Below are 27,282 nucleotides of genomic sequence, written 5' to 3'. Positions count from 1 at the left end.
AAGATGTACAGATTAGATGGTTTGGCCATGTGAAACTGCCCATAGTGTCCAGGAATGTACAGGCTATGTGGATTAGCCATGGAAAACGCGGGTTATAGGGTAGGCATGTGGGTCTAGATTAAATGTTGTTCGGAGGGTCAGTGTGGAATCGATGGGCTGAATGGCCTGCTTCTGCACTGTAGGGATTTTATGTTCTATCACTCCTTCAGAGCAAGTGGGACTTGAATCCTGGCCCACTGCTCCACAAAATCCTTTTCCTCAGCTTTGTAAGTATTGTACAGATGTCATTGCACATCTCCAGAGCACATGGATCTGAACCTGGGTCTCCTGGTCCAAAGGTAGGGAGAATACCACAGTACCAGAAGAGTCCCCCAAGTCACATGGTTACAGACATTGAATCATTGAAGTATTCTTTCTTTCGCAGGTGCCTGATGAGTTTCAGCTGTTTAATGCCATTCCAATGCCAGATCATCAACCTGAAACAATAAGTCTGGTTTTGTTTCCAAACCACAGATACTGCCACACCTGCTCAGTAAACCCAACACTCCCCAACATTTTTGATATTTATTCCCAAGGGAATCCCTGAATTCAGGATTGATCGGCATATTGGCACTGTTCTTCAACAAGTAAAAATCCAAATAAAAACGTGGAATAGTCGAGTGGGTCAAATTGTACTTCCAAAATAACAGTCAGTTGAACACACTATTATTAGTGAGTCAGTTGTCCAGAAGCTGGTGGCAAGGAAAATCGTCCCCATAAATCATGAGAGCATGCAAGTTGTTGAATAATTTGCATATTTCTTCTTGTAGATTTGCTGAGGGTTAAGCAACATTTCTAACTAATGGACCATGGTCTGAAATGACCTACACCAGCAAATATCCTGCTAACAACTCTGAACGTGTAGTGCACTTACACCACCGAACTTCAGACAGAAAGTAAAGGTAATATCAACTTTTGCCAATAGTGTAAAACTAAAAATACAAGATTGGCTACCCAGTATACATCTCTCTAATTTTCATTTCTAGCAACGCCATTGTTAAATAAAATGTTAAAAGAATTCAATAATTGATTGGTCAATATAACCATCACCACAACATACAACTAGTCCCAAACTATCTGAACAGCTAAAAGCTTCAATCAGTAGAAAATTTATTGCAAAGTGATAAAGGATGCAACTGACAGTACCATTAAATATCACTGAATGACAAATAGTGTGTTAACTAATGATCAGATCAGCTGCAGTAAGGATCACTTGTTCCAGACCTCATTATAACCTTGGTACAGATATGGACAGCAGAGCTAAATTTCACTGGTGGAATTAAGGCAACATTAGACCACATTTGGCACCAAATATCCCTTGCAAAATTGAAGTCAATGGGAATCAAAGAGAAATCTTCCCACTCATTGTGATAATACCTAGCCCATAGGAAGATGGCTGTGGTTGTTGGAGGCCAATCATCTCAGTTCCAGTACATCACTGCAGGAGTTCCTCAGATTAGTGTCTGAGACCCAACCATCTTCAGTTTTAATGGTGTTCACTCTAACATTTGCTCAATAGCGTGGACATCCACTGGTAATTGCAGCTTGTTCAGTATTTTAACAAATCCTCAGGTAATGTCCGTGTACAGCAGGATGGCAGCAACATTCAAGTTTAGACTTTTGAATTGTAAGTATTAACAGTAAAGAAATTCATTGAGAAATAAAACAGGAAGAACCACAGATGCTGTAAATCAGAAGCAAAAACAGAAGTTGATAGAAAAGATCAGCAGGTCTGGCAACACGTGTGGAGAAAAAGCAGGTTAACGTTTCAGGTCAATTGACCATTCCTCAGAACTGATGGTAGCTAGGAAAATAGTTCTAAGGGTCACTTCACCTGAAACATTCACACTGATTTCTCTCCACAGATGCTGACAGACCTGCTGAGCTTTTCCAGCAATTTTGATTTACCTCTGTGAAGAAATTTGTTGAGTTATTTGGGAATCTTTAAGTTTCAAAAACTGTTTGAAAAAGATCTTTAAGAATTTGCATGAATATTAAAGGGACCAATTGTAGATATTTTCTAATACCTGCTGTATTACACACTCTTGAACGAGTTGGGACTTGAATCTGAGTAACTGTCTTGAACAATAAGAAGTACGAGTCAACATGACCTAACCACCTTTCTACCTGAAAATAGTACTAATAAGAAAGAAGACATAAAGACTTGGCTGGCAGACATAAAGGAAAATGAGAGGCAGAATTCAATCAGCACACAGATGCAGAGGAGGTTTTGGAAGCACCTTGCAAGCAGGCATTAAATATTTAAAACCTGAAAGACTGTGCAAAAAGCTTGGAAATAATCAAGTGTTTCAGTAGAACTGGCCAAATTGTGAATGGATTGTTATAGGTTCGTCAGTTACAAAAGAATTCTGGGCAGCTACATTCTGTTGTGATCTAAGAGAGAACATTCATAGATGTTAGCCCTGTTGATCATAATCGTACCCAAAAAAGACAGGCATGAAAGCTATTGTCAGACAGGACTCCTGACTTACTCTGTGGGAATAAGATATTATGAAACTGTATAGGTATGTGATGCTATAGAGATAAGAGTCATACAGTATGGAAACAGACCCTTCAGTTCAACCAGTCCATGCCGAATATAATCCCAAACTAAATGAGTCCTACCTGCCTGCTCCTGGCCCACAATTCTCCAAACCTTTCCTATTCATGTCCTTATCCAAATGTCCTTTAAACATTGTAATTGTACCCGCATCCACCACTTCCTCAGAAAGTTCATTCTACATGTGAACCACCCTCTGTGTAAAAAATTTGCCTCTCTTGTCTTTTTTAAATCTCTCTCTTCTCACTTTAAAAATGTGTCCCAGTCTTGAAAACGCCCATCTTTGGGAAAAGACAACCACCATTAACTCTATGAAATTAGCCTGAGATATGGTGGCCCCTCAGTTTAAATCACAACCAGTCATCTCTCTCTAACGAGTGAGCAGCCCAATGGTCTGGTGAGCATGTAGAGACTCACACAGACAGTGCTGAAGGCAATAATTTGTTCTTGTGGAAAGCAGATCTCAGTTGTATTACCTTTTTAATGTGAAATCTATAAATCATCTGACCAACCTCAATAAAATATTAAAATAGCAAACCTGCTTTCTGGGAGCAGATTGGGTTCCCACCTGCTCTCCTCTCTCTGTTTGACCCAGAGGCAGGCAGATTGGGGCAACCTATGAAATTTGCAACATTTAAATGCCCATCTAATCCCAATCCATCCATTCGTGGAGGTTAAAAAACATTCCCCTGAATCTCAATGTATGAAACCCCCCACACTATAAACAGTAGAGATAGAGTGATTCTCTATGTGTTACAGCTGACAATGTGAATTGGTGCAGAAACAATATTCTTGAACGTAACAATAATTTTAAACAGAGTAGGAGAGAGAGATGAATGCATGAAATTAAAACATATAATTTCAGAGTGTTAACTAATACCCTGAATGCCTGATATCACATCAGAGGATAATGTTGGATTTCTTAAATGTCATATCACTCAGTATTGGATCCTAAACTGCTGGCTCATTCTGTTGCATTCACTAATATTTACTGAAAGTACAATATCTTTCTGAAAAGGCAATCTAACATCGTTCAATGAAAACTCACTTTTTTAATCATGCGATTTATTGATGATGTCTGCCACTACTCACATGAAGACAGTCAACACAGGAAGAAACTGGGGCAGAACTATTTCAATTATATATTTGGTTTTAGCATCTTGTAGCCTGTGCTGACTCCTAAATGTAATGCAGACATATGAGTGAGAAGGGAAAGCATTTGCTCTGTTGGTTATGTGTAGTCAAACATAAAGATACCACTGTCAGCGATTGAAGTAACTCTTCACCTTCTTACCTAATTTTCAACGTTGATTATTTTTAATGTTGTGTAAAGTGGAATATTTATGTTTGTGATAAAAACATTTAAATGTTTAACAGATTTATATTGCATTTCTTTGCCTTCTATTCTCATAACAGTGCTGAAACAATGGAAGAAGGGGAGTTGTACTCATGCATTAAGTGGTCACCTCCTCAAATCATTAGCAATGCATTTTTGAGCTATAGTCAGCAATTGAATCGTGATAAACATAAACTAATTTCCCATGAAGTGATATGTTTGGATAAGTAATTCAATCAATTTCACATAAAATGCTGAAATTTACAGATATTTTAACTCCAAATTATTTTGTTACTCATTCAGCAATTTAATCCATACAAAGCAGAGACTAATGCTTTCTGAAAGCCTAATTTGGCATAAGTGGCAATATTACAATTCTTAAGTTACACAATGTCTCTCAGGAACTGCTCTCCATGTAGCAAAGTGTAGATAATAAGTTTTGAAGATTTCACACTCAGGATGGGAAGGTGGTCAGGATTTTACTAAATGGAAATGAATAAAGATATGAAAATTCTACGTAGAGCTTCCAAATAATGGTTGAAATTCATCTGCTGGAATCTGCTTTAAAAATCATAACCTATTGTGAAAATGAGCCACAGAGACCATTATCAACCAAAGCTCAATCTATGAACCTTAATACGTTCACTGATCTCAGTTAGTGTAATTTTCCAAGAATGGAAGGAACGTTAATCATGGTCTCTGTTCGATAACCTCCAATTGGAAAAATGTTTCAAGGGAAGTTAGGATCAAGTTCAGTGTTGGTCAAATAAAGTGCCAGGACACACTGTATATGCTTATTCACATGAAATAGTTGACTCATGACCATAACACTATAGGGCAACAGGCATTGGGTCTTTGAGGAATGAAGGAGAAAATAAGGGAAAGACATTGAAGTGAACACAGAACTTGTAAAATCTCAATCTTTGCCATATGACGCTGTTGTGATTCAGTTCAGGGATCACAATAGGGATTCTTGACAGGTTTAAGATTAAAATACCAAACCACAGAGAGCAACAAGCCAGCTATGTTGGCAAAACAGTCCTCATAAAAGGGGGATGCATGAATCATGAAGGGACAGGCTCCAATATATCTATTAATCCCCAATGAGCTTACCATAATATTTACAGTACGTGTTCATGTAATGGTATCTGTGTAAAGATAGAAATCTAGTTTTATGTCCGCATTTAAAATTATGCATAAATAAGAACTTCCATGGAAACTGATGTCAATCGATGCACACTAAATTCATTAACTTGATCAAATTCATTAAAAAGAACTGCCATACAGACAAAATATATACACATTATCACTCTCCACTTCATCTTCATAAGAGACATGGACAAGATATGTACATGCATTGTCTTATATATTAAAGATTCCGCAAAAATGGCATTATGGGTGTTTAAGCTGATGAAAGCAGTTGACGGGATGAATAGAAATTAGGTGGAAGATTCCAGAATAAGTTGGGTTGTTTAGTCTTTAGTAAAGAAGCACTTCTTTAAAGTTTCAGAACTCTCCTGATTCCCAATAATAAAACTCTAACTTTGGTTCAATTAAAACTGGGATTGATAGATGACTGTTACATGAGGCTAATGAAGTTGTATAAACAAAGAGAATTTTTTTTACTGCCATATTCAAATGTCGCTTTGATGTCAACAGCAGTCATTCTCATCATTATGTTTTGCATTCAGCTCCTTTGTCTATGATGGCACCAAAGCTGTAATGAAAGCTGGATGGTTCTGGTGGAACCCAAACTGAGCATTACTGAGCAGGTTATTGCTTTGTAAATGGCACATGATTGTACTGTCAACATTACTTTCTATCACTTTGTTAATGATTGTGAAAGATGGGGTGGGGACAGATTTAGCTAGTTTGGATTTGTCCAGTTTCTCACAGACAGGACATCCATGGGGAATCTTCCATACCACTGGGTGCTATAGCAAAAGATAGTTTCAAAATCTTTTCTAAACCAATTTCCTTCAATGATCATTTTTGGGGACTTTAACATGAACTGTTGTCATGAACCTAAGTGCCTACTCTATTGTAAATATTAGTATTGTGCACTTGGTTGAAGCCAACTCCATTGGGAATGGATGAATGTTTTTACTGATGATTCACAGTCATGTCTTCTGCTGAAAACAAGTCATCAAATTATTTAAATTAAGCAATGTAAATGAAATGTAGGAGTTTAGTGCTGAAAGATGATCTGAATTATCAGCTAATTTGAATGTGGTGGTGAGGAACGTTTTGAGAAATTACACAGTCGATCACTTTCTAAATTGAAAATCCTGAGCTATCCGGTTCTTAATGTGGCCCCAGGACAATATTCCCAGGAATGTGTTACTTGAAAATTCATCCTGTAATCCAAAGCTGAATCGAATGAATGCATGCAGGTTCAACTGAGGTGACTTCAGAGTTTTGATGACACACACTGTCCAGTTTAGGTAAATGCAGTTTTAGCTCCTAGCTACCTATGATAGTACTAAGTGGTGTTGTAATGTAAGCTCATAATTATTACCATGTTTCCCTATAATTTCTATATAATAGTGACAGTGGATGTGTCTCTTATTTGGCACATTTAACAAGTTGGCTTTGGTTAATACCATCTTTGCTTCCTGTCGCTAGCCTCTAGTACATACCCATTGTGACCAGCTGTTCATTGAATGAAAGGCTTGCCAATGACTCTCAGCATAGTTTCAACCAAGGACGGATTTATAAAGTACCTTGAACCTATGGTTACTATTGAATTATGGCACAGATTTCAGATTGTAAGGAAATTATGACAGCTAAATGCCATCACAACATGCAATGTTCCAATATAAACATACTCATCTTGCAGTTGTGACCATCTTTGTATAATGGAGCCAGTATACTGTTTTCAGTCATTGAACTATACACATGTAATGTACAATAACATACAATTTCAATAGCCTGGAGACCTTTCTTAGAAAAAAAGATGTCTGTCAGCCATCAAAGCAGGAAACAGCTAAATAAAAAAAAATTAAAGTGTTAAGATATGAGGAACACCACTAAGGTGGAGTATCTGTGTAAGGGGAAGGTGCTAATGTAGTGGTAATGTTATTGCACTAGTAATTCAGAGGCCCAGACTAATGTTTTAGGGACATGGGTTCAAACTTCAGCAGAGCAAACGGTGAAACTTGAACTTAAGTTATAAATCTGGAATTAAAAGACAATCTGAAAAAGTCATGCTCTACTGGTGACCATGTAAGTTGTCAGTTGTCATGAAAACCCATTTGGTCTACTAATGCTCTTTACAGAAGGAAATCTATTGTCAGTAAGTGGTCTGGCCTACATGTGACTCCATACCAACAGCAATGTGGTTGACTCTTAATTACCTTCTGAAATTACCTTGCAAACTATTCAGTCCAAAGGCAATTTGGGATAGGGAAGAAATTCTGGTTTGGCCAGCACACTTATATCTCATGAATGAATAAAAAGGGCATTGCAGAGAAAAAGGCTGAAATTTGCTCAGCTTTTATGTTAAGATCTTTTTGAACTGTCTCATATATATATAGTCTTGTTTATTTTTTGTTTTGTTCAATAAACATCTGTTCATAACATTGACAATCTTATGTGAATATGTTTCAGTGACTAATCACCACCGTAACTGAATACAAACATTAAACTTATGATCTATCAAGTCAGGTTTCACTCTAGTATTTGACTTTTCCAAAATTAACATCAGCTGGGATCATAACAGGACTACTCTACAGAAAACTACAACCACAGCAGCTACTTCCCCATCTTAGAACTGCACAACATGAATGGAGGCCATTCTGTCAATACTTCCTGTGCTAGCCCTTTGAAAGAGGTATCTGATTAGTGCCTTTTTCCTAAATGCTCTTTCCCCACAATCATATAACCTTCACGTTTTACACTATCTTTCAAATTCCATTCTGAAAGTTACTGTTGACTCTGCCCCCGTCTCCTTTCAGACAGAGTATTGCAGATAGTTACAACTGGCTACTAAATAAATAAAAATTCTCATCTCACCTCTTGTTCTTCTGCCAAGTGCCATAAATCCCATGTCTTGTGATTACTGACTCTCCTGAAAATAGAAACAGTCTCTCCTTATTTCCTCCACCAAACCTTTTCATAAATTTTGATCACCTCTGTTAAATCTCCCCTTACCTTTCTCTGCTCTCATAATCCCAGCTTCTCTAGTCCCTACTCAAGGCTGAAGTGCCTCCCTGATAATATTCTGGTGAATTTTCTCAATACCCTTTTCCAAGGCCTTGGCACCCTTGTGATATCTGGATATTAAACTCAACATTCCACTTGAAGTCTAACAATTGACTTTTAGAGTTTAGTATTACCTCAGAAATCCCCCCCTTTCTCCTCAACTGAGGATTCCCTGTTATCATGGTCAACAGGTTCCTTAGCCATCTCCTGTACTTCTGCCCTCACCCCTTCTCTTCCTTTCAACAATGACATGTAGGATCCCCTTGTCCTCACTAATCACCCCACCGGTCTCCACACCCAAAGTATCATTAACTGCCACCTCCACCCCCTTCAGCAGGATTCCACAACAAGATATATATTCCCCTCCCCTCCATTGTCACCCTTCTACAGGGACCATTCTCTTGGGGATCATCTCTGGTCCATTCCTTCCCCACTCCCAACACCTCCACACATCCCCAAGGCATCTTCCCATGTAATTGCAGAAGGTGTAACACTGGCCTGATTACTTCCTCTCTCCTCACTGTCCAAGGCCCTAGACGCACCTTCCAGGTGAAAGCAGCATTTACCTGCACTTCAGTCAGTCTGCTGTGTTCACTGCTCATGATGTGGTGGGGTGATGAAAGATAAACTGGGTGACCACTTTGCAAAACACTTATACTCTGTCTGAAAAATGACCCTGTGCTTCCAGTCGCCTGCTACTTTAGTACACCAGGATGTTCCCACACCAACATTTCTGTACACAGGCCAACTGCAGTGTTCCAGCGAGCTTTCGTACAAGCCTGAAGAACAGCATACTATTTTCTGCTTAGGGACCCTCTGGCCTCCGGGACTCAACATTGAGTTCAATAACTTTAGACCTTGAATCTGTCCTTCCATTTTTTTCCCCAACCCCACACCAAGTCCTGTTCTGAGGAAGGGTCTCTCAACCCAAAACATTAATTCTAATTTCTCTCCACAGAGCTGCAACACCTGCTGAGCTTTTCCAGCAATTTCAGTTTTTGTTTCTGATCTACAGCACCTGTAGCTCTTTCGGTTTTTACCTGTTATGACATGGGTTGCTTTTAGCGCACCCACCCCATTTCCCCCACTCTCAGACCCTTTACCACATTACATGGTTTGCTTTCAGCATAGACTACCCATTCTCTGCCACCTTCAGCTCTCATTGTCACTTATTCAGCTTCTCTACTGTTCTGGCCTGCCATCCAAAAAACTCCTCATTTACCCACCCCTTTCATCTCTCTCTCTCTCTCTCTCTCTGAGCTCCATCTCCAGTTATGCCCTCACCTCTCCCTTCACACTCAACCTCCCTCCCCAATGCCCAATCAAACCCCAACCTTGCCTCAGTATAAATAGTAGTTTTTCTTCACTGCTATTAGATTTGATGGAGACTTGAAACATTAACTTTGCTTTCTCCTCTTGATGCTGCCAGACCTGCTGAATTTTGCCAGCAACTTCTCTTTCCATTTCCGATCTCCACAGTCTTTGTTTTATTGTAGTATAAATTTCTTGCTTTGGTATTCTGTTCTTCTATTTTTAAAGCCAAAGATCAAGGATGTAATGTATTCAGTATTGTATCATCAAGGTACAGTAATATCCAGGTTCAATAGCCTGGAGACCTCTTTCTTAGTAAGAAAGACATGTCTTCGCCATCAGGGCAGGAAACAGTTTAAAAAATAAAGAGTTAAGATGGGATTGAAACTACTGGGATGGAGTATTTCTGAAAGGGGAAGTTGTAATGCAGTGGTAATGTAATTCAGTAGTACTGACATTAGTTACTACGGACACGATTGACTCAATTACTTTATAACAGCTTTATTAACTTGTTCAATCCCTTCAAGATGTAGTTATGTAGCTCCAGGTCTATCTGTTTCTGCATCCACTTTGAGAATGTACCACTTAGTTCAATCGGCCTTTCCACAATCTTCCTACAGGTAGTGGAAGTTGACTATTACAAATTTACAATTACAGTGTGTCCACATTTCCAATCTTCATATGGAAATGTGATCATTCCTTAATGAGTCTATTGGAATGGAACAGCCCGGTGATACTAAACCGCTGAGTTTAGGAAGGCCTGGGATTTGACCAGTTCTCTGTGACGAATGAAGACTGGCATCTATCTGACAAAGCCACTTTCATTACCCCAGCAATCACCCTGGATGAAATTGATTAATTTGATCAATGTTACACACCTCTGGGTTGTATGTTGTACCATTAATCATTATTCCAAAGACATGCATACAAAGATATCCAATGGAGTACTCAGGAATGGCTATACTGTTGGAGGTGCTGGCTTCCAGATGAAGCATTCAATCAAGGCTATCTCTAAAAAGAATCTGATGACACTATTTAAACCAGAGCAAGATAGTTGTTTGGGCACCTGGCAAATATTTACCTTTTAAAAATCAGATTATCTGGTCATTCATTATATCACTATTTGTGGGAGCTTGCTGTGTGCAAATTGACTGTTGTGTTTCATATACTACACCAGCAATTGGAATTCACAAGTATTTAATTGCCTGTAAATTGAATGCCTTGAAAATATGAAGAGTGCTATATAAATGGATGTTATTTCACTATCTTCACTCATCACAGAGGACTGGTCAAATTCCAGGCCTTCCTAAACCCTGCGGTTTAGTATCACTGGGCTGTGTCATTACAATAGACTCATTAAGGAATTATCACATTTACTTATGCAAGTTAATCTTACACATGTGCAGCCAGCAATCCAGATTGGAAATGTGGAAACACTGTAATTGTAAATTTGGAACAGTCAGAAAAGTCTGTGTGAACCTGAATTTAAATTTGCATTGTCCACTGTCAGCTTCTCTTTACAATATTCTTCTTTCAAAATTGGAAATGAATTAAATTTGAATATAGCCTCTCAGTATGAATGAAGATTACTCACCAGAATAAAGTACAGACTGTATAGATCAAACAGGTCGGGTCTTAAAGAGACAACCTAAAATCATTATGAACAACCTAGCAGTATTGATTGGATTCCAACCTAAACTACTAGTTTGGATTAAATGATTTCTTTATAAAGTAGGCCTAAGGATCGTAGTGTCCTGTATTATATTGAACTCTACTAGGTACATCTTTTACTTTGCAAAAGGGATTTTTACCAAAGAACCATGTGTACAGTGAAAGCTTTGTGCTCCATAGATTAGCTGATTAAGCTTAATAAGAAAAAAATTCACTCTTGTTTACCAATTCACTTGGAATTTCTAAAACAATGTATGACCAGATATTTTTAGGAACTCATTTAAAACATTTCACGTAATGACTGAAAATGAATCATCCTGATTTCAAAACTTTGGTACATGCTCCCTATGCCTTTAAGCAGATGAAAAGAAACATGTTTAGCTCTCAAAGTGTCTGCTCAGGGGTTTAAGACATCTTCCCATTGTTAGCTAACGTGAAGAGATAAAGCCTTCAAAGGTAAGATTAAGAATATTAATAAAAAAATAACTGGAGGAGCCCATTTCCTTGTTTGAGCCTCGTTTCCAACAAACAACAAGATTACAGGTTATCTTCCAACTTAATTCTATTTTGTTTCACTTTCCCATATACCTTGATTCCCTTAGTGTTCCAAAATCCCAGAGTCTCCCCAGCCTCCAGGATAGAGATTTATAAGATTCAAAACCCTTTGAGAGAGGACATTTCTCCTCAACTCAGTACTAATTGGCTGAAGTCTTATCCAATACTGTGGCATCCATTCTCAATTTCTCAGCCATCAATTCTTTTACGTTCTTAAGAATTTGACATATTACAATAAGATTGCCTTATACTTCTAAATACTGGGGAATCCAGGCTGTGTCTAATTAATCTCATCTTCTAGGACAATCTGTTCATTAAAAGAATGAGCAGCGAACCTTTGATGTAAACCCTCCAATAAAAGTACATCTTCTGTAAGCAAGCTTTATTGGATCAAAACCATAGATAACAGTTGAATGCATAATTTTCCAATTTAGAAGATACTTTATAGACTGGAACAATGGAATCCTATGTATAGAATTTGTGTCAACAATCTAAACTGCTTCATCTAAGTTACACTTTGGGTTTGAAGTTATGCTTGACCACTGATAAAAAGTTGTGAAATAGTTTTATGGAGTCCGTAATATCTCCATCGTTCATTGGAAATTGCACCATTTGAAACTAACAAATCCACAGCTCATTTTAAAATGCCAATAGGACTCCATGCAGCCATTGAAGATTCACCTTCAAAGAATCATTCCCAGACCAAATGGGAATCTCATTGATTTAATATCTAATGTTAGATCTTGCTGTAGAGGAGTATGCAACTTGACCTACCCATGGATGATAACAATAGAAAGTTACATTCACTGTTGATACATTTTGTGAATGGAGAGGCAAAGAAAGATGAGGGCGGGTGTAGGACAGGGAGCATAGAATCTCTCTCTATGCATTGTCGTCATTGCCTGAGGCTGTTAATCATGGCTCAATAATGCCAGAATATGACACTAGGCCTAATATCAGCAACAAGCCGCAAACACTTCCTCAGATTATACAATGAGTGAACCCATGCTGCCAATGCTATACCAAACTGAGTTAAATTGATCGTAGTGTAGTTTTGGGTGGGCTGAGGGGAAGCAGCCAGAGAAACCGATGAGAATCCAGGAGAGATAACTCACATGGTGATTATATTAACTCCTGCCCCAAGCTTTTTTGAATCAAGGCCTACTTTTCAAATTGAATCCCTACAGTGTAAATGCAGGCATTCGGCCCTTTGAGTCCACATCAACCCTCTGAAGAGGATCCCACCCAGACGCAGTGCCCTCCCCGAAAGCTGTAACCCTGGACTTCCCAGAGCTACAAATCCCTGGACGCTGTGGGGTAGTCTAGCATGGCCAATCCAACTAACCTGAACACCTTTGGACTGTGGGAGGAAACTGGAGCACCCGGAGAACGTACAAACTCCACACAGACAGTCACCCAAGAATGAAATTGAGCCTGGGTCCTAGGCATAGTGAGGCAGTAGTGCTGACCACTGAGCATTGTGCCACCCACTCTCAATGTCCCCTCTCAATATGATATAATAATCACAATATGGAAGGATTGCATGTTGAAGGGATTACATGCAATAAGTATTGCTTTCAAAAATAATGTATTTGCTTCGAGATATGAATAAGGTGGATGTAACTGTTTCTCATTGCAAAGTCCTTGTGCAATGTCTTCCTAGGTGTAAAAGCCAGCCCAGTCTCCACTGCACAGCCACACCCCTTTCATCTCTTTGCTCACATTTTACATTACTTTGTTGACCTCCTACACTATATCTCAGACTTCCAGTTTGAAAACCAAGGCACTATTGACCAGATTTAATGCCACCATAAAATTATGCACAAGACATGAAGAGAAATATGATATCTGGAAACATATCAGGTTACTTCATTTGGGTATGAATAGGCACATTCAAGAAGGACATTTAAGACTGGACATGAATGCTTCATTATAAAGGAAATATCAGTACAGGTTTGATGGAAGGTTTTGTAAGTCAACAGCCGTATCAATTTTAAATAGTATTCTTTTAATTATGCATAGACTGTACCTTGATCCCACTGCTCCCAATCAGTTTGTTTTACTTTAAACAATAAGCTGCAATTTCAGAACAGAAAATCAAGCAGTTTGAAACATAATCCAATCGACCAACCAGTCAGCTGGATGTAATAGGACACATTTCCCTGAGGGGTTTAGATGAAGCCAAGCCAATTACAGAGCCTGTTTCCACTCTTCTGTGTCACATGTGGCACATATTTCCATTTACACAATAAATTATTCCATCAGCATGACTACCACAGTAAGTGAGACATACCTCCACAGGTAACAACATTCAATAACACAGCGTAAAGTGAGGCCATTATGCCCATTGTGCATTTACTGCCTTTTTGCAAGGGCTATCCAATTAATCCCACTCCCTTGCTTTATACCCTTACAGCTTTACATTTTTTCACATTCAAGTGTTTTCCCAATTTCCTTCAGAAGATTACTTTTAAATCTGTCCTACTATCCTTTCAGGTCATGCATTTCAGTTCATTAGAGTTACAACGTAAGAAAAATTCCCCTCATTACTTCCCTGCTTCCTTTGATAATTATCTTAAATCTTCTCCAGTCCATGAACAACAACAGCATCTTGCATTTACAAAGTGCTTCTCATATTGAAAATCATCACAAGACAGCTTGCAAAACTAAAGCAAGGCAATAGCATAGTAATAATGTCGCATGGCTATTAATCTAGAACCCCAGCCTAATGTTCTAGGGCACGGGTCCAAACAACCAGCACTGAAGGTGGTGAATTTGATTTTAATAAATATCTGGAATTAAAGCTTATGTAACAATGCTCATTAAAAAGAATTGGTTCATTAATGGCCTTTAGGGAAAGAAATCTGCCATCCTTACATGTTCTGGCCTATTTGTGATTCCAGACCCACAGCTATGTGGTTGATTCTTAACTACCCTTTGGGCAATTTGGGTTGGACAATAATTGTTAGAGATGCTCACATCCAATGAATAAAAGGAAGTCAAAATGTTTTGTTTTTGTTCTCTTTATTTTTTTGAGGGATAGGGGCACCATTGGCTAGACCAGCATTCATTCCTATTGTCAATTTGTCTGGAGTATGTTGTGACCAAGTAAGGGGTAAAAGGAGAATTGGCCAAGAACTTTGTCTAAGTGGTGGGTTTTAAAGTAGACCTTAGGAAAGAGAAGGGAAGAAGGATTTTGGAGAGAATGTGGAGCCTAGTGGTTAAAGGCAATACCATCATTATGTAGTGAAGGTATATACAAAGGGCCAGAATGGAAGAGTCACAGCTTATAGGAAGGGGTTAGGTGGAAAACCATTAGTGGGGGGCAGTGTGGATAGGGAGGGATTCATTGCCAAAGATTAAACAGAACAAGTTTTCAAAGGATTTTAAAGATGAAGATAAGAAATCAATGCATAGCAGCATTTAAGTGGGGGATAGAAAATAGACAGCACGCTTTTTGGATGAAATCAAATTTATCGATTCAATGGGTAGAACTTGTTTTATATTACATTGACTGATGGGAGATTGGCATTGGAAGAATCAACTCTGGATGTGATAGACATGTATTTGGAGGTTTCCGCAACATATAGGTTGAGGAAGTGACAGATATAGGTGATATCACTGACAGGAGGTAGTAGGCTATAGATTATCATTAGTGCAACATGAATGTCAATGACAGCAATTCACACAGGAAGGACCTCTCAATGATCTCGATCCTGTCATTAGCAATAAACTATAAACACCTAAGCTGCCACATCTCACAGCAGCGATGTAGTTGGAGCAAGATTGCAGAAAAGTTAGGCTGACATAAACTGCTATAGAATGCACTCATTGGCCACAAAAAAATATTCAATGCCTGAACACTGGGGGCTTTTATCTCACATGAGCTTCAGGGGCATGGTATAATTTCTTCCAAAACCTAGTATCCTCCAAAAGCAAAATATTGCTGCAGCATCTGTTAAATCCCTAAAGGTATGAGCAGATAAGGGCATCAAAGGAGATTTTCAAGGAGCAACACGTAGGAAACTTCGGAGCCTGACATACTATTACATTCTTCCACTGGATGTTCACAGGAACAAGGTAGAGAACATTGCACTGGCACAGGATCCCCAAATGGAGGATACTCCAGCACATCACTGCACACAGACAGGTACAATTTACAGAAAGCTGGCTCAATTCATTGGACACTTAATTTATCAAACATTTTAATGAATAACAAGTTACGAAGAATGTGATAAACCAGGCAGACTTAGCAATACGTCCCATCTCCAAATCACATTCTTGGTGAGTGTGTCCAGATGCCTTACCTTTAAAGAAAAATCACCCTATATTTGTTGTGCATGTTATGACCAAGTGAAAGCACTTAACTTCACTAATGAGTAAGTCATTCAAATTGCTGCAATATGTATGCAAACAGTGAAGCCAGAGGTACAATAATAATGGTATATTTGGAAATGACACTCAACAACAGTACAGAAAAAAGGCAGCTCAACTGAATAGAGGCATCATACCTATGTATCAAATGAAAATAAAATGACCAATCTAATTCTGCCAACATCTTTACAACTCCCCCAATGTCTTGCCCCATTAACATCTGGTGATTGCTTCCTGCTCTCCCACTTCCATGCATTAAGGACTCCCTTTAAAAGTCTGTAATCAGGTTTAAGTTGAATGTAAGAATATAAAGGATGGGCCACCCCTGTATTATTGCACTCTCAGATTTTTGGAATGTACTGACTTTTGCTCATGCAGTAGTCTAAATGAAAAGTAATGCTTCAAAGTTCTAACATTCTGCTCAATGCAATTCTGACTGTCACCAATTGCTCTTTATAGATATTCAATGCTGAAGTTTGTAGCAAATGCCTGACTGGATTAAGGATTACACAGTATAAGCACATTCATGATATATTGTCACATAATTTGCAGACATGGCATTGCATATTATGCTGACATTCTGATAGCCACATGTGTTCAACCTCTTCTAGCTTGCACTCTAGGGAAGTCTGTGCAATCATAAAACTGCCAGTGCTGCTGCTACTGCTGCTTCTGACATTCCTGACTGAATTGGATATAAAGTTGCTGTAGTGCCAGATGATTGCATTTCTGACCTCTTTGATGCTGTAATAGACAGTAAACTGCCTCAGACTCATGACCAACCATGTAGGTTACTTAGAAGGCAGAATAGTTTAACACAAGTGTTACATTCTTTGCTGCAGTTATACTAGTGCTGACGCCTAACTGTATCTTTCAGTCTGGTTATGAGTGATCTCCTTGACCTGCTTGATCATTCATGAAGGCAACAGAGAAAACTTCGGTAAGGCATTTGTTGAAACAACCATAGGCTTCTGTGCTTTTACATCTTCAGGAGGCAGGGGAAGGCTAGTTGAGTACATGAAGATAAAGGCAGCTTATGTATAGAAGGGTGTCTATTTCGGTCAGATGACTTTATGGCTTCATGACATAAACATACTTTTAGAGGAACGCCAGACTGCAGATTTGGAAACTTGGATTGGTGAGAAGCTCAGAGTCTGATACAGCACAGATAAATGCATTTGTAAATTCTGGAAGCAGGTAAAACTAGGTTTTGTTTCTTATGCCACTGCAGTCGCACACTAAAAGGAAAGAAAAGTTTTCTATAATTGCATAGATAATGCATAAAGTATTATTACATGTGAGGAGTACTGGAGGGTTGTTCACCCCAGTGAAACCAAATCTAGCAAGACTTAACACAAAATGAAGTAAAGTTGCACATAATAGTCCTGAGTGGATTCTCAACAAATATCCCTCTGTACACCCTCTGGAATTTTTATGGTACTATCTAATACTGTCACACTTCACTTGCCTAGACCATTGCCAACCTACAATAATAAACACTGAACATTGAGCCATTAAGCATACCTGCACATTTTGCCTGCTGCCTCTTACTTCATGAAGTACCTTTCAGTGAGAAATGAGCGAGCAGAACCAGAAATGATCACAAAATCCAAAATTACACAAAGTACAAAGCACTATTCACAGTCCCCTCAATTTTATATCAACTGTTACTTTTAACACTGGTTATGCATACCAGTTTCTCAATATTAATTGGAGCTTGCAACTCATTTGTCCAGCTCTTAATATCTTTCAATATCTTTTTTCTTCTCCGAGAACATGGTATTTCATGAAGGCAACAGAGAAAACTTTGGTGAGGTATTTCTTGAAACAACCATCGGCTTCTGTCCTTTTACTGCTTCAGGAGGCAAGGGAAGGCAATTGCCCTCTACATCTCTTTATAGGTTATTAATAAATCTTTAATAAATGAATGAGTTAATAAATGCTTAGGTATCATTTGTTGAAGGTAGCACATACTGGAAGTTTGGGCATAGATTGCACATGAATTTTAACCCTTATTATAAATTAAAGCTCAAATGAATTAAATATAAATTAAAGAATATGGAATCTCAGGTGAAAAGCATGGGCCGGCTGTGCAGGACATCATTAATAAGTTAGGAAGAATAATATGGGTTCACGGATTGTTGGATGTAATGGAGAAGGGAGATTGAGGTAACAGATGGAGATCCTGAGAATCAAGTAGCAACAGGTTCTACTCACATCCTGGCTTGTGGATTTAACGTGGATCCCAGCTCCCCAGCAGTTTGGAAATTCTCAAGCTTCTATATCAATCCCTCCTGGCCTACAACTCCATCTATATCTCTGACTCCAGCTTGTAAGTAACTCTCAATATCATTTGGTCCACTGCTGATGATCATGTCTTTTACCTCTGAAGTCAGTTCTCTGAAACTGTCTTCCTAAGCCTCCACCTCTTACCTTTCTTCTCTTCCTTTGATCAAGCGCTTGGTCACTTAATACCTCCTTCTTTGCTTTTCCTTTGTCAATAATACTATTTTGGGGTTTGAACAATAGGAGTATTATTCTTGTGGCTTTGAGGGCATAAAGATCCCCACAACTATGTAGAATAGTCTGGGAGACATCATGGTCATTTTCTGGTGCTAGGCCATGGATTGCCACAGTTATTAGGTTTAAAATTAAATCAGCAGATGCTATTAAACTGGAAGATGGGAAATAGACAATAGACAATAGGTGCAGGGGTAGGCCATTCTGCCCTTCGAGCCTGCACCACCATTCAATATGATCATGGCTGATCATTCCTAATCAGTATCCTGTTCCTGCCTTATCTCCATAACCCTTGATTCCACAATCCTTGAGAGCTCTATCCAACTCTTTCTTAAATGAATCCAGAGACTGGGCCTCCACTGCCCTCTGGGGAAGAGCATTCCACACAGCCACCACTCTCTGGGTGAAGAAGTTTCTCCTCATCTCTGTCCTAAATGGTCTACCCTGTATTTTTAAGCTGTGTCCTCTGGTTCGGCACTCACCCATCAGCGGAAGCATGTTTCCTGCCTCCAGAGTGTCCAATCCTTTAATAACCTTATATGTCTCAATCAGATCCTCTCTCAGTCTTCTAAACTCAAGGGTATACAAGCCCAGTCGCTCCAGTCTTTCAGTGTAAGGCAATCCCACCATTCCAGGAATTGACCTCGTGAACCTATGCTGCACTCCCTCAATAGCCAGAATGTCTTTCCTCAAATTTGGAGACCAGAACTGCACACAGTACTCCAGGTGTGGTCTCACCAGGGCCCTGTACAGCTGCAGAAGAACCTCTTTGCTTCTATACTTAATCCCTCTTGTTATGAAAGCCAGCATGCTATTAGCCTTCTTCACTACCTGCTGTACCTGCATGCTTACCTTCATTGACTGGTGTACAAGAACACCCAGACCTCTCTGTACTGCCCCTTTACCTAAATTGATTCCATTTAGGTAGTAATCTGCCTTCCTGTTCTTGCCACCAAAGTAGATAACCATACATTTATCCACATTAAACTGCATCTGCCATGCATCTGCCCACTCACCTAACTTGTCCAGGTCACCCTGTAATCTCTTAACATCCTCATCACATTTCACCCTGCCACCCAGCTTAGTATCATCAGCAAATTTGCTAATGTTATTGCTAATACCATCTTCTATATCATTAACATATATTGTAAAAAGCTGTGGTCCCAGTACTGATCCCTATGGTACCCCACTGGTCACTGCTTGCCATTCCGAAATGGAGCCGTTTATCACTACTCTTTGTTTCCTATCAGCCAACCAACTTTCAATCTAAATTAGTACTTTGCCCCCAATACCATGCACCCTAAGTTTGCTCACTAACCTCCTATGTGGGACTTTATCAAAAGATGAAGTCCAGGTACACTACATCTACTGGATCTCCCTCGTCCATCTTCAGAGTTACATCCTCAAAAAATTCCAGAAGATTAATCAAGCATGATTTCCCCTTCATAAATCTATGCTGACTCTGACCTATCCTGTTACTACTATGCAGATGTGTCGTAATTTCATCCTTGATAATAGACTCCAGCATCTTTCCCACCACTGAGATCAGACTAACTGGTCTATAATTTCCTGCTTTCTCTCTCCCACCTTTCTTAAAAAGTGGTACAACATTAGCCACCCTCCAATCCACAGGAACTGATCCCGAATCTATTGAACTCTGGAAAATAATCACCAACGCATCCACGATTTCTCGAGCCACCTCCTTCAGTACCCTGGGATGTAGACCATCAGGCCCCGGGGACTTATCAAACTTCAGACCTAACAGTCTCTCCAACACCAATTCCTGGCAAATATAAATTCCCTTAAGTTCAGGTCCTTCAGCCACTGTTACCTCAGGGAGATTGCTTGTGTCTTCCCCAGTGAACACAGATCTGAAGTACCAATTCAATTCTTCTGCCATTTCTTTGTTCCCCGTAATATATTCCCCTGTTTCTGTCTTCAAGGGCCCAATTTTGGTCTTAACCATTTTTTTGCCTTTCACATACCTAAAAAAACTTTTACTATCCTCCTTTATATTATTGGCCAGTTTACCTTCATACCTCATTTTTTCTCTGCGTATTTCCTTCTTAGTAATCCTCTGTTGTTCTTTAAAAGCTTCCCAGTCCTCCATTTTCCCACTTATCTTTGCTATGTTATACTTTTTCTCTTTTAACTTTATGTGTTTCTTAATGTCCCTCATCAGCCACGGCCACCCATGTCTCCTCCGAGGATCTTTCTTCCTTTTTTGAATGAACTGATCCTGCAACTTCTGCATTATACACAGAAATATCTGCCATTGTTCCTCCACTGTCATCCCTGCTAAGGTATTGCACCATTGAACTTTGGCCAGCTCCTCCCTCATAGCTCCATAGTTCCCTTTATTCAACAGAAATATTGTCACTTCCGATTGTACCCTCTCCCTCTCAAATTGCAGATTGAAGCTTATTGTATTATGGTCACTACTTCCCAATGGCTCCTTCACTTCAAGGTCCCTGACCAATTCTGGTTCGTTGCACAATACCAGATCCAGAATTGCCTTTTCCTGGTCGGCTCCAGCACCAGCTGTTCTAAGAATCCATCTCTGAGGCACTCCACAAAGTCTCTTTCTTGGGGTCCAATACCATCCTGATTCTCCAGTCTACCTGCATGTTGAAATCCCCCATAACAACTGTAGTAACATCTTTGCGACAGGCCAATTTCAGCTCCTGATTCAACTTACATCCGACATCCAGACTACTGTTTGGGGGCCTGTAGATAACTTCCAAAAGGGGCTTTTTACCCTTAGTATTTCTCAGCTCTATCCACACTAACTCTACATCCCCTGATTCTAGGACCCCCGCACAAGGGACTGAATATCATCCCTTACCAACATGGCCACCCCCACCCCCTCTGCCCATCAGTCTGTCCTTACGATAGCATGTGTAGCCTTGAATATTCATTTCCCAGACCCTGTCCACTTGAAGCCACGTCTCAGTTATCCCCACAATATCGTATCTGCCAATTTCCAAAAGAGCCTCAAGCTCATCCATCTTATTTCTAATGCTTTGTGCATTCATGTATAGTATTTTTAATTTATTACTGCCTTCACCCTTCCCATCAACTCCTATTTCACTCAACCTTACAGCATGATCCCTTTCTGAGTTTTCTGCCTCATTGATACAGTTGTCTTTCTTGATTTCCCTTTACTAACTTTCCCTTCAATTTCCTTCTTAAACATCCAGTTTGTCCCCTTCTCCCTGCTACATAGTTTAAACGTAGCTGTGTTGCAGTCGCAAACCTGGCTGCCAGAATGCTGGTCCCTAACCTATTAAGGTGCAAACCGTCTCTCTTGTAGAATTTATGCTTACCACAAAATATACCCCAGTGATCCAAGAATTTAAATCCTTGCTTCCTGCACCAGTTCCCCAGCCACACGTTCAAGTCCATTATCTCCCTGTTTCTGGCTTCACCAGCCCAAGGAATGGAAGCAAACCGGAGATAACCACCTTGGAAGTCCTGCTTTTCAGCCTTCTTCCTAGTTCTCTGAAGTCCCGCTGTAGTATGTTCCACAGTGTCCACACTAATGGGAAAGGGCAATCCCAGTTGGATAAATGCACATGGATAGTTTACATTATACTTTGAAGCTTGGGAATGCATAATGGAAGATATTGATAGGAAACATGAGCAAACAAACTTTTTAGTATATATTGTTAAATATGGATAGCTAGTGAATTATAAGTGAATAAAAAGGTTAAATATTGAGTTGATGATGTGAAATTCCAACAGTAAATGAACTCAAACCTTTAATTCACTTTTTTAAATTCAGTTTTTAATGCAGTAACATATTAAAGTTAGTACTGTAATAGGCAAAGACATTTTTGTATAATTGTTGAGTCTCTAGCTAATATCACATTGAGTTATTTCAACCTGCTTTAGAATAATAACCCAATTCAGAATTTCTCCAGTCCACCTAAGTGCAGCAATTTTATTTAATTGCCTACTGTCTGATTGGGTTTTGTGACTGAGTTATTTCAATAGAAAAAAAACGAACACAGCAGGAACTAATTGTGAAAATAATGGCAATTTTAAGCAGTGTTCTAAGTAATGATACTTACTTTAGCCAAAGCCTCTATGTAACATGATCAACTGTCCTTTTAGCACCCACAACATTGGCTATTACAAAGTTGTTTTTAGACTGATATCAACTGTTGAAGTTCCTTTCCTCTGGTGCAGACAGAATACTTGTAATGCTTGGGCAATTGATTCATATTCTATGTTTGATTATACTTCATCAAGACAAACTGTTTTATTTGTATAACACCTTGAAGGTAAACCATGCCCCCAAGCAGCTCATGCAAGCATAGCTAGAAAAATATTGTGTCACAAAGCATGCAAGTACTGAGGATACATTCATTCATTCATTCTTTTCAGAGAGATTTGTTAATAGAATGATGCCCAGCAATTCCTTAATGCCTTCTGCAAAAGGGAAATGAATCAACCTAGTCAGCATACACCCTCGCCCAAACTCTACAATCGGTGGGATGTGAGACAGTGATCCACTCCACCCACCTGGCCTACCAAGAGAGACATAACTGGTGAATCACTCCAATCTTCTTCCCCACAATGTTACCCAAGTGGTTATGACCAAGCCACCACACTCATTGTACATCAATATAATAACAATATAGCAAAAGGCATGTGAATGCAGCTTTACCTCACTAAATCAGTAACGGCTTAAAAAACAAATGTACCATCTGCCAATATTAGGGTTGTTCCTAATGAAGCATACATATGTACCAATGTGCAGCCATGTAAAAAAGCAACTAAGAGACAGAAAAATATAGATAAATATCTGTATATTCTTTAATACACGGTCCAACTTAAAACACTATATCTTTAACACAGAAAAATAACAAAATCTACCTTGCTTCTCTGATGGTCTAATAACTAAAAGCCATACCTTAGATAGTATTAAGCCACACGAAGCCTCACAGGCACAATTCCCAATATGAGTTGGTGATCTCAAGTATGCAGCAGTTCAGTTGTTATGACTGACCTTAGGCTATAAAAGGGAGACATCCACCAGATTTTCCACTCCTGATTACCATGCACTGACCTCTACTGGAAAGTGCATATGTGTGGCAATTAAATGAGACCTGAATCAGGTTCAGCTGTAATTTCTTCAAAAGTCAAATAACCAGGGGATAGACAAGGAATAGTCACTTGAGGGAGGTGTCAGGGAGGGATCTATTCACATTTGTACAATCATAGCCAAGTAATAGTCAGTATTCTGAAGAAAAATGAATACTAGAAAGAAAATATGCTGGTATACACCGACATAACAGACCAAAATGCTAACGATGAGATCTTATCAAGCATCTTTCAAAAGCTAAACTTCTCTACTACCTGGTGAGTTTTATAATATTGACATCACAGGAAACTAATTCCAAGCAGTCTGCTCAATATTCTCAATGATTTTCAAATTAATACCGTGTTGTTCTTTTCTATGTCAATATTACCATGTGGACAACCCTGAATAGATATTTACAGTGGAATTGCATGCTTATCAGAACAGATTTGCATATGTGCAGTTCTTATTTAAGCCCAATTAGAATTTGGGATGCAGATGTTTATTTTAAGCTGGCTTCATCATAAACATAAATGAGATGAGTCTCTCTCTTGCTCTGAGTGCTGGCATGTTCAATGATTTGTCACACCCTGGAACAGCTCATTATTCTTAAAGCTCCTTTCATTCGCCTCTAATCTGCATAAAACTCCCACTTGGCAATCCTGCTGATTTTCCCCATCTCTGTTATAAACCCCTAGTCGCAGCTTCAGATAATGACTTTGCATCAGTTTTGAGCCTGAACAGGAGGGCTTGTGAAAGGATGTCACAAACAAAAAATGAAAAAAAAAACTTTTCAAACAGTGGTTCAAAGGGTATTCATAAAATAATGAAAATAGCATGGAATTATCTATTTAATATCAAACCAACTATAAAAATAATAATGCATTGATTTTCTTTTAGTTAGCAAATGATGACTGTGTTTATTCACTGGGCTGGTTTGTGGTTAACATTTCGTTGCCATCATTTATGACTGATTAACATTTAAATTGTATTCAACATTTTTAGTTATTTTTTGTAACCTTTCTGTTGAAATTCACCTTCCATTACTTACCTAGTTCCCATTTACATCATATTGAATTAATTAGTTCTCTTTAAATACTTCAATAATTACCTTTGAAGATTAAATTGTCCTGATTTATTCAAGTATATTGTTGTTTCTGCAAAACTTGGCTAAGTTTCCATATTTTTATACCATAACTACTCATACCTGCAACAAATACCTACTATCAGATATAATGTATATGTAACAACTCACTAAAGCAAGTATTATGTTTTCATTTATCCATATGGAATAGAAATTCACATTTTATATATAGCTTTGCATACCCCTTCAGCGTTAGGCAGGCAAATCTAAAGAGGATTATACATTTATATTACTGGTTCAATTTTCAATTGCAATACCAAACATATACATTTTTTAAAATTTAAATTCTGCATTCTTCCAGTTCCAATTAAAGTACTGCTCAACAGTTTATTACAATCTTATATCTGACAGATACACACTGGAAGATTACGGGCACAAAAGATATCGCTCGTGCGATTATTTTATCATGTTTTGAATTATTTGTGGTTATTTGTTTTTTCTCTCTTTTTGCATGGCAATTTTCGTGCATCTTTCTGAGGTGGGTGTCTGCCCAGCCTAGGTGGTGAAGTTGGCGGGCTTCGCTTGGAGCTGTCCACGCTCCGTGGTGCTGAACATGCTCCGCTCTGTCTGTGTGGATGTCTAGCGCTGCCCAGTGGAAATATCAGCAATTCGGTTGTCGTGTTGCAACCCCTTTTCTCCCCAGCGCAACTACTTTGCTTTCCCTAGTCTTTTCAGTGAATAAATCGTATTAATAAATTAGGAGGCGCAGCCCTACCCGGAGCCCGTCAGAATTGTTTTATTTTTAAAATAGGTGAACAGTCAAACGCAAATTTAAAAAAATCAAACCTCTCAGTTGCAAATGGATTCATCAAATGCGATCTTACCACAAGCGTTTTAGCAACATGGTGAATACTGTTAGCATTCGCTTCTTATACAGCCGTGTCTTTGCAACCCAAAAGGAGAGAGACCATTTTTTTCTGTCCCAGACAGTTTCAAAGAATATTAAGATCCCATGTCAAGCTTCGCAGGAGACGCCTGGTATTCATTCTCAAACAAGTAATTCCCAAAGCGCTGTTCCTTCTCTGCCCATTGCTTAGAAATAATACAGATTTCCCCCAACCCTGGCTGGAGCCTGTGTCTTGACACCGATGAGAGAAGGTGAGCTCAAAACTGGAGAGGAAGAGAGATCAGGACGCAAGAGAAGTGAGCTGGCAATGTTTTTGGAGCAGCCTCCTTCCGTATGCCCGGCTTCCAGAGCCGCTCAAGGTAATGATGAGCATTCCCAGGGACTGAGAAAAGAGCCCTGTCTGGCTCCAGCTGACGTCAGTTCAGCCACCCCCCTCCCCCCTCCCCCCACCCGTTCATTACAAAAAAACAAAGGTGTCAGCCCATACACACACTGGACCAATGCTTAACACGTTAATGGATTGTATTAACCTATTGCTAGCTGTTGCAGCGCTGAAACTTGGAGAATGCCAATATCACCCCTGCTGTGTACCAGCTCCTGAGCGACACAGTACAGGCGGCACTCGATGCCCAGTGTTATTTCTCAGAAAATTAAGAGCTACGCAGAAACTGCATCACCTACTTTGCACTTCCATTTAATCCTCAAACTTGGATCAAGAAGGCATAGAAATAGAAATTGCTGGAAAAGCTCAGCAGGTCTGACAGCATCTGTGGAGGGAAGTCAGAGTTAATGTTTCGGCTCCACTGACCCTTCCTCAGCGCTGTATAAAGGTGGGTTTACATTCTCTCTCCCACACAAAGGTAATGACCGGCAAGTCGAACGTACAGCGAATCAATGATTGTCATTGACAGGAAGACCCTCTCCATCCACACACTCCCATTGTTCAAACTATTGGGCATGAGCGTGCCTTAACATTTGCAGGAATTGTGTTTGTGACCGTCATCTGGTTAAGCGAAAGAAGAGATTAAGCATGAAGAGTGAAGCAATTCACAAAGTGTGGAAGTCAAAAAGAGACGCCGTTGCCTCTCACAGGGTTCCCTCCGTTCTCTGCAACTTTCCTCGGTGCAAAAAGGGAAAATAAAACAGTTGCCAAACCAAAGCCAGGCGCAAGGACAGACATTAACCCTTCGTATAAGTCTATTGCAATGAACTTGACGACGCTGTCCTTAAACTTGGCTGGCCTTCCAATGATTAACCCTTTGTTGAACAGGGGCGGCGATTTTGAAAGTGAAGGTATCTGGCTCACAGTTATAGCTGGTGTGATGGGCGTATCACGGGGCTTGCCATGGTTATAAAAACGATGGGGCAATAGAGTAAAGCCGAGAATGAACTTTGCTAGATCGAGTGCACCCCAATCGTCTGTCTACGTATTTAAAAAAGTATTAACTCTTTCGGGATCCCTGCCATAACAAAATCATTGCAACATTTAGTCGCTTTACAGATTCCTTGCAAATGACTGGAGTTGGATTGTTTTTTTTTCTTGTAAACAAAATAGGAGCCCGCACCAAAACAGTAACTGGGATGTCAACTCATTCATGCTAATGGGACCCGAGCGATTCATTCCTGATGAATGTTT

At 39.3% G+C, this 27,282-nt stretch overlaps 1 protein-coding gene across 3 annotated transcripts in view; it reads right to left on the bottom strand.

Annotated features, from left to right (window-relative positions):
- Nucleotides 1-25,988, bottom strand: part of ajap1 (adherens junctions associated protein 1) — a 316,781-nt gene extending 290,793 nt beyond the window's left edge. For 2 of the 3 annotated variants that reach the window (XR_015753487.1, XM_087980585.1), the window contains exon 1: nucleotides 25,624-25,988. Coding sequence is in view for 1 of the 3 variants with exons in the window: in XM_087980585.1 (XP_087836711.1) it covers nucleotides 25,624-25,661 (38 nt within the window). In the remaining 2 variants the exon portion in view is untranslated. Of the gene's footprint in view, nucleotides 1-25,585 lie in introns of all 3 variants that reach the window. The other variant, XR_015753488.1, reaches the window with a different exon arrangement.
- Between the last annotated feature and the right edge of the window lie 1,294 nt (nucleotides 25,989-27,282).

The sequence above is a fragment of the Chiloscyllium plagiosum genome, unplaced genomic scaffold, assembly GCF_037043375.1.
Source record: "Chiloscyllium plagiosum isolate Xiang-an unplaced genomic scaffold, Cpla_swu_hap1 HiC_scaffold_37, whole genome shotgun sequence".
NCBI lineage: Eukaryota > Metazoa > Chordata > Chondrichthyes > Orectolobiformes > Hemiscylliidae > Chiloscyllium > Chiloscyllium plagiosum.
Note: the sequence above shows the minus strand (reverse complement) of the source record. Positions and strands in the feature narration are given on the sequence as shown.